The following is a 12111-nucleotide window of genomic DNA, read 5'->3' on the forward strand; positions in this document are numbered from 1 at the left end:
ATACTAACACATATATATGGAATTTAGAAAGGTGATAACGATAACCCTATATGCAAAACAGAAAAAGAGACACAGAAATACAGAACAGACTTTTGAACTTTGGGGGAGAATGTGAGGGTGGGATATTTCAAAAGAACAGCATGTATACTATCTATGGTGAAACAGATCACCAGCCCAGGTGGGATGCATGAGACAAGTGCTCGGGCCTGGTGCACTGGGAAGACCCAGAGGAATCGGGTGGAGAGGGAGGTGGGAGGGGGGATAGGGATTGGGAATACATGTAAATCCATGGCTGATTCATATCAATGTATGACAAAACCCACTGGAAAAAAAAAAAATTAAAAAAAAATAAATAAATAAAGGGCGGGTTTCACGCACGCACTCTGGAGTCACAGAGTTTGGTTTCCTAACATGTTTCCTTACAGACACACTGATCTAACTCAGGGTGCAGCTATAGTCCTGGATCCACAGAGGTCCTCGGGGGCTCACTCCGGGTTCCAAATGTAGCCCCTGCCTGGAATAGATCTTTACTCTGCCAGTTCCCAAATTCTCAGCCACATAGAGGGCTCCCTGCTCCCCTTCAGACCTCGGCCTAACCCACGCCCCTGGGTTTCCATTGAGAAAGCAAATTCATCTGTCGTGAATCCTGCTCAGGTCATTGCACTGTGCCTCAGAGGGAGAGCAGCTCTGAGTGTCTGTGAGATTCCGCCTGGGGATCCACTACCAAGGCTTCATGCATCTGGTCTGCACTGGACCCGCACATGGTTGTGGACGTGCAGACTGCTCAGCCACACGGAACACTGACCAAGCACAGCGCTTTTCCCAGCTCTGGTGAGCACCAGCTGCTAGTTCTACAGAACACGATGTCATGATGCCCTTCTTTATTAGACCCATGAGGAGCAGAGGGGCCTGGGCCTTGGACAGGAAACGCTTCCAGGGGAGCCCCGGAGCTCTGGCTGCCAGCTACCCAGGATGTCAGAACTCAGGAGCTGACTGAGCAATCAGTCCAGGGCAGGCCTCTGGCTCTCACTCTGACCCCCCCTGTTCGTGTCCAGAGCTTGAGACCCTGGGTGTCACGGTGAGGGGGGCCCTTGGGTCAGTGGTGACATGGGGCAGGCCTGGCCCCTCCCTCACACACACGCTGCTCAGACTCCCTCACAACATTACACCTCCACACACTGCAGGAATCTGAAAACCACAAAGCGCAGCTAACCTGGAAACCCGGTCTCACTGGGCTCTGTGCTGGCCACTGGTCACGATGAAGATTTAAGGTCAGAGATCAGAAAAGAGGATGTCAGTGTGAGAGGGGTGAGTTAGGAAAGGAGAAGGAAGTCCAGTTTCTCTCAACAGGAAGTTCCAAGAATGAGGATCAGAGTATGTATGAGAGAAAGAGGACCCTTAGCTGCACAGAACTGGGGGATAGGTACTGGGAGGAGGGAAAACCTGCCCCAACTCCTCACTGCCACCCACTCACCGCCTTCAGCAGATAAGCAGAGGGCTGGTACCCTACGCTCCCGGTCCTCTGTAACCAGGGGTATTACTACAGCCCCTGGTCTAGCACAGCAGCATTTTGTGATTCAAAATAAGGCCACCACAGTAGGAAACAAATTCAGCTGGAAAGACAGAGCTCCAAATGTGCATTTGTAAATCATTCAAGGGAAAGTAAGATGGTTTTTCTAATACCACGTGATGCCAGTGCAGTTGATTATATTCCCAGGTTAGCCTACAGGTCTGTTCTACATAATAGAGCCAGCTAAACTACATTTACTCTATGTAGAACTTTGTTTTTAACAGGCAGATGCACTCTGAATTCCGACTCAGGAACCACCAGGCCTCATGAGGGGCTGGGTGGGCACTGGAGGCTTCATGGGGAGGGGCACATACGTGCCAGCACAAGAATCGGGGCTCGCCATTTTCTCAAGAGGAGTTCTGCATCAAGCACTTCTTGGGTGTTAGGAATGGAGGGAAGGGGTGGGAGGGACGGAAGTTTGGGAATCGCAGATGACTGGCGTGGGATGCAGCAGTGACCCCCTAAACCATGTCTTTAAGCACTGTACTTATTACTACAGCAGAGCCAGGCTAATGGAGCTACAATAGCACAGTATTTAACAGCCCCACAGCCTCCCTCGAAAAGGACCTGAATACAATTAGAGCCTAAGCAAGGAGGCAAAAGACCTATTGGTGACTCTTCTTGGATTCTTCTGACCCATTTCAGTCTGCAGTTCAATGTGGAGTTCCAGGAGCCTGGGGAATTTCAGTCCTGCTGGGAGGTGAGCAGTGTGCGTGCTTCTCACTTCTTGCCACAGGGAACACGGTGGCAGGATGGCCCAGGCAAATGGATGGGTAAAAAGCACCTATACCCACCACTACCCAAGTGTGGTGCCCTAATGGGGCCCGGGGTTACCACAAAGTCAGAACCCAAGCATATCCAAGGGCCACCAGCCAGAGACCGACTGAGCCATTTGCTGCTTCACTGGGATCCGCTTACAATGTGAGTCAAGGTGGCAGGGGTGAGGGGAGACCGACGCACAGGCAGGATGCCTTCTCTACCCCGAATCCAAATGAAGGAGGAAGGCGCCAAACTCAAGAGGCAGGAGAAAAGACACAGAACCAGGTACCCCAGCACAATGGTGCCCTTCCGACCCGAGTCTGCACCAGCTCCTAGAGCCTCAGGGGGAGAGGGTGGGGGTGGGGGTGAAGGTGGGAGAAGAAATCGGTGACTTACATTATATGCATTGATAATCAGTTGAAGTATATTTTTGGAGTCTCCGTGTAAAATCTCCACCGTTGTTCCAGGTATCAGGGCTGTAAAATTCTTGGGGGGAAAAAAAAGAAAAGAAATGAGCCCATTTTGCCTTTCCATCCTGTCAAACAGTGAACGCTGCCCTACTGAGCTAGAATGGTCAGGGCCCTCAGCACTGCTTCTGCCACTCACTGGCACCGTAACTCAGAGATGCCACAAGTAGAGGCAAAAACCAGCACAAGGGAATGGAGTTGTTGCAGTAGGCTGTGGAATCTTGGTTCTTCAAGGTCTGAATAAGAAGGGTCTGACAAGATCTGTTCCTAAAGTATAATGTCAGGCTTCTTCCTGGAGACCCCTCCTCTCTGGCATGTAATGGGAAATGCTCTGAAATTCCATCCTCTAGTATCAATATAGGGAGTCCTGGTGGCTAAGTGGTAAAGAATCCTCCTACAATGCAAGAGATGCAGGTTTGATCTCTGGGTCAGGAAGAGCCCCTGGAGTAGGAAACAGCAACCCACTCCAGTATTCTTGCCTGCCAGAAGAGCCTGGCAGACTACAGTCCATGGGTTTGCAAGAGTTGGACATGACCTAGTGACTAAACCACCACCACCACCCCCAGAATCAATATATTCTCAATGTTCTTGTCCTCTCTTCTAGACTACGTAGGTATTCCCAGTTTCCGTTCAAAGATGCCCTCAACCAGTTTAGGAAGAGTGAAAGAGGAAACTCTGCCAATGGTCTCCAAGACAGTTTCTTCTTAGGAGGGAACTGAATGGGACTGGTGCCTTCCAAGGAGGTCTGGTATCTCTGGGTGAAGTCGTTGGCAAAGTAGGCGGCCTTGACAAGGCTGCCTTTCTTCTTTCACTGGTACCAAGGCCTGTGTATGTCACTTACTAAAGTGACAGAAACATCTAGAAATACCTGCCGTCCTCAGCCTGCCTTGGACTGGACATGCCTCCTTCCTGAGTGAGGTGTATTTGGTTCTGAGCAAGGCTGGCCTAAGCCAAGGTGGGTCTCTGCCCTCCTGAAGCATCTGGAGTACAGTCCATGCAACCACCTCTCTAAAAATGGTCCCTGTAAATGACCACGTCCTATCCTGCTATCTTCACTAAACAAAGACAAAAAAAATGTCTTTCTCTTGTTTTCATCTAAAATTGATTCAGGCTAAAAGAAGATAAGAACTTAAGAAGATGTAAATGGCATATTATCAATGATAATCTCAGGCAGGCACAGTGGAAACACACCTTCGGACAAAGGTTCTCTTGTGGATATTTAAGAGCAGCAGAGAGAGGGGACTGGGGTGACTGTTCTAAAGGTGGGGATGAACTTCTCATGACCTCTCATTTCAAAGGACGTCAGAGGTGAGTTGGGCTTCACACCCAGCTCACATGAACACTCGGAGCAGCCCGCAGGAGAGTTCTAGTGAAAGGCAACTTCCCCGTGATTGCGGGGAGGAGCATATTCATGAGGGGAGAGTGCAGTGGTGGCCCATGGGACAACTGGGGAAAGTCTTGTGACAGACTCATACAGGCCGCTCTGTGCACTCAAGACACTTACTGTTTTCTTTGGAAATTCCTGCCCCAGACTAAGCCATTGGTCTCCCATACTCTGCAGGAAGGCATACAACCTCTGGATGTAGCCTGACTGGATGCCTAGTTTTCTCTCTGCACATTTTCCTTTTATATCTTCCTTCCCTATTCCCTGGGTGTTTCCATTTCATCATCTGAAAAAACAGGAATTGATACTGTTTCCCTCATTATCAAATTAGAAACCATATGTTTAACTCACTTGGTATGCTCTGCTATATGAATGCTTAAGAGCTTCCTTAATACTATCATTTTCCACTAGATCAGGACAGGACTATATTCCACCCTCCTTTGGATCTCTGCCCACAAAGAGCAGAGCTGTTAACACTCCTCACGCAGCCACCCCACACTACACCTGGCCCCACATTCCATTCTCCCATTCATCTCCCAGTCAGCAGGGCCCCCAGATTCAGGCCACCAGCCTCTCTCACTCCCTTCCAAGTGTACCTTATAGAGCATATAGTGGTTTTTCGTCACTGCAAAGATGAGGTTGATGTTGTTCTCTGCCAATTTCTCTCCGAGCAACGCAAGGGATGGATAGTCCTAGGGCCAAGGCAAAAGTCAAGGCTGTAACATTTCTTGCAAGTAGAGACACTAGCACCTGGCTCCAACGTGCACTCAGCAGCTCATCACCCATGCAGATAATAAGCATCTTCCCCTAGCAGCCCCTTAATAGCCAAGCCCCCTGGGCAGCTCCTTACTGAGAAGCTGTGTAGGGAAGATTCTCCAGGAAAGGACCCTCTGGCACCCACCAAACTAGACTCACTCCTCCTGCCCCTCTCAACCCAGAATGGAGAAGTGATGAGTGGAGGTCTCCCACACTTGGCCCGTGTTTCCATCCCTTCTGCAGGAATGCGACAGAGTGGGGAAGCCAGCAAAAGAGCAGTGACCACATCCTACCATCAGCACCTGTTTGTCCTCTCTCCCCTAAGGCTTTCTTCCTGATCTCGTTGCCCTATTTTCCTTTTCCCATGCCCAATGTTGGGCCTGCCAATGCCCTGTACAGGTTCTGCTCAGTCCTCTCATGGCTCAGAATGGGCAGAAAAGGCTGCTGACATTTGGACAAGTTGGGCTGTGGCGTGGGAAGGGGTACAGAGGAGGGAGGGGGGGGAAGATGTTCCCTGAAGGATGCTGCGAGGCAGCTTAACAAAGTCCTGAAGGATTTTAAGGGCCGATAACGGGTCCAAGAGTCCTCATCAGTGAGGTTCTACAGTTATCAGGTAGTATAGTTAGGAGTTCTTTCTCTGGACTCCATTATTCTTGACCACCTCTTGAAACTGGAGAAAATGGGTTAGTCCGGCAAGATTTAGAAAGAATTTCTCTCTAGTCAGCCACTCTGGAAAGCGCATTTGGGAAGGAAGAGGGTATCTTGGAAGAAAAAACAAACTTTGTATAGCAAGTGTGAAATAAAATCTTAATTGTTGGGTCTGGGTGATAGGTAGGTAGAAGTTCATTTACTGGCCTATTGTATGTTTGAAATTCTGCATAAATTCTATTTAACTGCACAACCACAGTGACAGACTCCCGGGCAAGTCCTTGGGGCTTCTCATCCAGTACAGGACACCTGCCACCCGCCCCCAACACTGATGGAACTCAGGCAGGAAACCCAGGAAGTCTTGTCTGTGTTGGTCTTGCCCCATAACTTCTGTCCCAGTTTTTTTTCCTCTGCAGGAACACAGTCCTCTCTCTCATGTAAAATTGCCTCTTCCCTTTGACATCTATCCTGTCTTGCCCACCTCTTCCTTTGACTAAACACTCCCCGTGTGGGTGCATAACAGCAGAAAGATGAACCAGCTACAGAAATCCTTGAGAAACACCCTAAGGTAATGATGAGCAGGAGTTCTGGAAGCCCAGTTGGAGGAGATGGAATAGAAACCCAGTCCCAAGAAAGGATGGGGAAGTCAGTGAGCAGAGGTCCAGAGGAAGGTGGTCAAGGCTGGGTGAGGCCTCACACCACAGGCAAGGTCACAAGGGCGGTGCCGGGGGTCTGGCCCTCACCATCTGGTTGGACGCCGTGTACTCGTTGGCCTCGTTCAGGTGGCACTGGCCATCGTGCGGCTGCACCAGGCCCCCCAGCTTTCCGTCCAGCGCGATGTGGGGCACGTCGTCCGTGGTGAACACCAGCAAGTGCAGTGCATCCTTTCGCCAGCCAATCTTCTCCTGAGGGACAGAGGTTGACGGGTTTAAAGGCTTCCTAGCTGCTGCCCAAGCCTGCCCTGGGGCATCAGACAGGGCACTGGCCCTTCTCAGGGGTTGTGGTGTGGATCAGAGGTGATCCTCTGTGTGCATAGCTGGGGATCACTCTACAAGCACTGGGGGATTGCAGAGAGCCAGCTGATGGGGAAAGCCGAGGGGCAGAGGTGAATCTCCATTGTGGGGCCCACCTGTGCCTGGAACCCCTCACTGCAGGCCACCCTGCCCTCACTGCTCCCACTCTCTACCTGATGGCCACTCCTCCTGGAGGCCTGCCCTTTGAGTCTCCCATAGTATTCCTTCCACAGAACAGACTTTAGCCTACCCCAACTTCCCCACACCAACACACTAGGCTGGCTGCCAAGGTCTAAGATGATCGGTAAGTGACCACTTCAGTCCCCCAATTAAGACACAAATCACTCAGAACAGAGGACCCAAATGACCAACAGATGATCTGTCTTTGGAGAATCTGGTAAAATCTGCCATCTTTCTGGTAGATGTAAACCACTTCAATCATTAATTGAACTACTCCAGTGATTAAGGTCAATCAGATAAGCTCTCTTCTCCCTTTAACTGCTTCACTGTATGGAATATGTCCACTCTTCGGACAGAGGCATGGCTCAATACAGGCTATACTGTCAGGGAAGGACTCTATTTTAAATCTTTAACCACTGTAGCCCTGATAATACACAAATAACTCCTAATCATTACTATTAGGAGCAGCTAGATCATGATACAGGGCAACAAAACCTGGGATTGGGGTGCTTTCATACCAGTAGTGAAAGAAAATACATGTAACAGGATGAACATAGGAAGGGTTTAAACACTACTGAGTTATCTGCACATGGACACTTGACACTGAAATAGGAGACTGGATTCACAGACTTCACAAGTTAAAAGCTATCATCTTATGGCAGATGAGGGGGTGAGGGTATCATTCTTTCTTATCACCAAAATGATGGACAAAACAGCCTTTAAGAGCTATGATATTTTCTCATTTACTCCAAAAGTAGCATGGAAATAAGTCACAAAAAGTCAGAGTAACACAATGAAGAAAAGATGGTTTGAAAGGAAGCCAGTGAGGACTGAAAGCCAGGATACCAGCTGTGAGCAAGGAATCCACCTTTGGGGAGTCGGTTTCCCAGATGCTCAACATTCAGCCAACAGACAATTACCAACCTCTGACCTTGCGCAGGCTCCATGAAAGGCACTGGGTCTATGAAATCATCTGTTCCAGACCTCAAAAAGCTTGCAGTCAAGCAGAAACAAAACCTCAACGCATCAGGATAAGTGTGCTAAAGAAGGTAAATAGCCTCTCAACAGAAACTGGGGGAGGAGGCGAGAAAGGCTTCCCAGGGCAGAGGAAACATAAACTGAGCTAAAGGTGAGGAGGACCCTCCCAGGAAGCTGGGGATGGGGAGGTGTCCTAGGCACTAGTAAAGGCACAATAAGAAGGCCAGGTATAGAGGACAGAATCTCCTCTGTCCATGGAATTCTCCAGGTAAGAATAATGGAGTGGGTTGCCATTCCCTTCTCTAGGGAATCTTCCCAACCCAGAGATCGAACCCAGGTCTCCTGCCTTGCAGGCAGATTCTTAACTGTCTGAGCTACCAGGAAGCCCAGTAAAGGCACAATGAGGCGACCAGCCACATTTTCAAAACCCTGAGGAAGAAACCTAGAATGTCCCTTACAGCAATGCAATTCTAAGTTGTGACAAAACCAATTTAAGGGATTAGAAGTGGAAAGAAGTGGGTCCCCTTGGTGACAAGACAGAATATGTTAGGAGGGCTAATAACTGGCATATATGGGAACTCAACAATGAAAACTCAAACGATTTTGAAAAACAACAACAAAGTTGTGGGTTCATTCAATAAGGCCAAAACTTACTATACAGCTACAGTAATTAAGACAGTGTGGTACCGACGAAAGTACAGACACATAGACCAGTGGGACACAACAGAGACCAGAAATAGACCCACACACATATGGTCAATTTAATGGAATAATTAGACATCCATATGAAAAAAAAAAATGAAGCTTAACCCATACCTCTCATTATATACAAAAATGAACTCAAATAGGGTCACAGACCTAAAACTATAACACGTCCAAAGGAAAGGAAGGAGAAAAAGCTTTATAATCTCGGTTTGTAATCTTGGTATAAGCAAGACTTCTTAACTGATTCACAGGATAAAAATCTGATGAATTGGACTTCACCAAAATTAAAACCATCTTCTCTTTGAAAGTTACCATTGAGAAAATGAAATGACAAGGCATGATTGGAGAAAATGTTTGGCAAAAAATAAAAATCTGATAAAGGACTTGTATTCAGAATGTACAAAGCACTCTCGTAGGTTGATAACAACACAAACAATTGAATTTTTAAAAATAGAGACTTGAACAGACATTTACCAAAGAAGAGATATGCATGGAAATAAGCACATGAAAGGACACTCAACATCATTAGCCATTAAGGAAGTGCACATTAAATTCACAACGAGATGCCACTGGATAGCTATGCCAATAGCAAAGAAAGAGCCCTAAAGATACCAAGCGCTGGAAGGAATGTGGAACAACTAGAACTCTTATAACTGCTAGTGAGAATACAAAATGTTCTGGCAACTTTGGAAAACAGTTTGGCATATTCCTATAAAGTTAAATACACACTGACCATCAATTCAGCAATCTCACTCCTTGGTATTTATCCAAGAGAAATGAAAACTTTTGCTCACATAAAAACTACTATGCAAATATTTATATAGCAGCTATTCATGATCACCAAAATTTAGAAACAATCCAAATGTCCATTAAGCAGTGAATACATAGACATACTGTCATACATCTCTACGATGGAATACTATTCCATCGCAATAAAAAGGGACAAACTGCAGATACACACAACTCAGATGAATCACCAAAGCTCTAGATTTAAGTGGAAAAAGCCTGACTCAAAAGGCAACTAACTGCCTAACTTCATTCAGAAGACATTGATGGAAAGACAAATATATAGGGACAGAAAACAGATCGGTGGTGGCCAAAGACTGAGGGCAAAGAGAGGATCAACAACAGACACCAGAAAACTTTCTGAGGTGAAAGAACTCACCTACATGTCTCTTTTTGTACATTTTTTTCCTTCATCTGTATCTTAATTGTGAGGGTGGCTTTAAGACTTTATACATATAAAACGGTGAATTTTATTCTATGTAAATTATCCTTCAAAACACCTGACTTGAAAAAACCCTTTAAGAAGTTTTTTGACTCAATGACTCTCCTTTGGGAGACTATCTGCAAGAAGTATTCTGAAACACACATAGCAGTATTCTTACTAAGAGTGACAAAACGGGAAAGAGGTGAATACCCTACTATTTGGGAACAGTTAAGTCAACTGAGATCTCTCCTCACTGACATTAGAAATTATGTTCATAAAATGTATGAAATTATTGTAAACATTTATAACAGTGAAAAAGAATACAGTATGTAATTACAGTGTGATTACAAACAACATAAGAAGTATCACTTTCTATTAAAAAGAAAAGAGACTGAAACAAAATACAGCATAATATCACTGGGGTTGAGTTTAGAGGCAACATCTTCTTTCCCATTTTTTCCTCAAACTATCTTTAATAAGCGAATGCTACTTTAAAAGACTAGGTTTTGAATGTTGGCCGTCATTTGCCTCCTTTTCTTCTATGCCAGCTTCTCAAGTGGCATGTAGAAGCCTACAGGAGAGTAACAAGCAGACAGAATAATGTGAAACGTGTGAGCTTGAAGGTGGGCACAGGAGGTTTTTGCCATCACCCAATTACCTGTGTAGATCTGACCACATTATTTAACACCTCTAAGTTTTTTCATGTTAGTAAGAAGGAATAATAATACTTAAAGTTTATTGATCATCTCCACTGTTCCATCCCATCTTCACCGCAACCTTTATGAAGGAGGTAACATACTGTCATCTTGCAAATGAGGACATTGGTGTTCACAGACATTAAGTCACCAACCCAAGGTCACTGAACCAGTAAGGACCACAGAAGTCAGCTTCAGACGATCTGCCTCTACACACAAAGCTGAACTATCCAATCACATAGGGAGAGGGGAGGGTGTGTGATAATTGAAATAATTCAAAGTACATGGTAGGCTCTCAATTAATGACTGTTGGATCCAAGATAAATGTTTGCTGAACTGGAAGATTCCATCTAAAACAGAAATAGTTCCACAAATGAAGAGTAGCATAGCATAATGATATTAATTCTGTCTTCTCTGAAGTGGACTCTTACTGTGTAAGTGATGTTAACAAACTTAGCCAAGAGGTCGGGCTGTGGAGAATGACATGCTTATTCATTCACCCAGGTTTTGGGACTTGGAGATTATACAAGCACTGACTCCAAAGAGAATTTACAATAGAAATAACTTTCCCACTGTCTGCCTGGACTATTTTGAAGGCTTAAGCTTTGTACCTACATTTACGGCAGAGAGCAGTATTGGGAAAGTAGATTTTTTTAAGGGAATAACTATTAATACAAAATGCAGTGTGGCATGGGAGCCAGTGTATGAGAGTGTTGGCATAGACAAGGCTGAGTCTTTGCTTTTTGAGGCCCTCAGTCAGTCATGTCATCTCTCTAAGCCTCAGTGTCTTCATCTGTAAAATGAAAATAATCCTATTTTGCAGGGTGGATGCTAGGTTAACAAGTATTTAGTACATATGATGGACTTAAAAAAGGATCGATGGTTATTACTCTCAGACTAGTAATAACTTTTACGTCTCTTCTCCTTTTACTGCTTAATGTATGAGGCTCCACAGTTGCCATAGGTACAATGAAGAATTGCAAACCAGGAAGTTTAAAAGCTTTCTATTAATTAAAACCACTGATATCCTACCACACACCTAATGGCTAAATATTAAAAAGACTGGCCATATCAAATGCTGAGGGAGAAAATGTAACCAACATACACTGCCCATAGGAATGCAAAGTGATACATGTACTCTGGAAAACAGTTTGACAGTTTCTTAAAAAGTTAAACATCTTCCATATGACCCAACCATTTCACTCCAAAGGACTGACCTATGAGAAATAAAAGCGTCAGTTCAGTTGCTCAGTCGTGTTCGACCATTTGTGACCCCATGGACTGCGGCACGCCAGGCCTCCCTGTCCATCACCAACTCGCAGAGTTTACTCAAACTCATATCCACAGAGTCAGAGATGCCATCCAACCATCTCGTCCTCTGTCAACCCCTTCTCCTCCCACCTTCAATCTTTCCCAGCATAAGGGTCTTCTCTAGGGAGTCAGTTCTTCCAGGTGGCCCAAGTATTGGGAGCTTCAGATTCAGCATCAGTCCGTCCAATGAATATTCAGGACTGATTTCCTTTAGGATGGACTGGTTAGATCTCCTTGCAGTCCAAGGGACTCTCAAGAGTCTTCAACACCATGGTTCAAAGCCTCAATTTTTGGCGCTCAGCTTTCTTTACAGTCCAACTCTCACATCCATACATGACTACTGGAAAAACCATAGCTTTGACTAGACTGAATTTTGTTGGCAAAGTAATGTCTCTGCTTTTCAAATATGCTGTCTAGTGATCACAACTCTCCTTC

General features: G+C 45.8%; 1 protein-coding gene across 2 annotated transcripts in view; it reads right to left on the bottom strand.

The window, feature by feature from the left end:
* The window catches only part of ITGB5 (integrin subunit beta 5), a 113379-nt gene that overhangs the window by 45744 nt on the left and 55524 nt on the right, over positions 1 to 12111 (bottom strand). The window contains exons 6-8 of one of the 2 annotated variants that reach the window (XM_043473194.1): positions 6328 to 6489; positions 4777 to 4872; positions 2726 to 2815 (exon numbers count right to left, since the gene is read on the bottom strand). In XM_043473194.1, the coding sequence (XP_043329129.1) occupies positions 2726 to 2815; positions 4777 to 4872; positions 6328 to 6489 (348 nt within the window). The remainder of the gene's footprint in view (positions 1 to 2725; positions 2816 to 4776; positions 4873 to 6327; positions 6490 to 12111) is intronic. The other variant, XM_043473195.1, reaches the window with a different exon arrangement.

This window comes from Cervus canadensis, chromosome 7, assembly GCF_019320065.1.
Source record: "Cervus canadensis isolate Bull #8, Minnesota chromosome 7, ASM1932006v1, whole genome shotgun sequence".
NCBI lineage: Eukaryota > Metazoa > Chordata > Mammalia > Artiodactyla > Cervidae > Cervus > Cervus canadensis.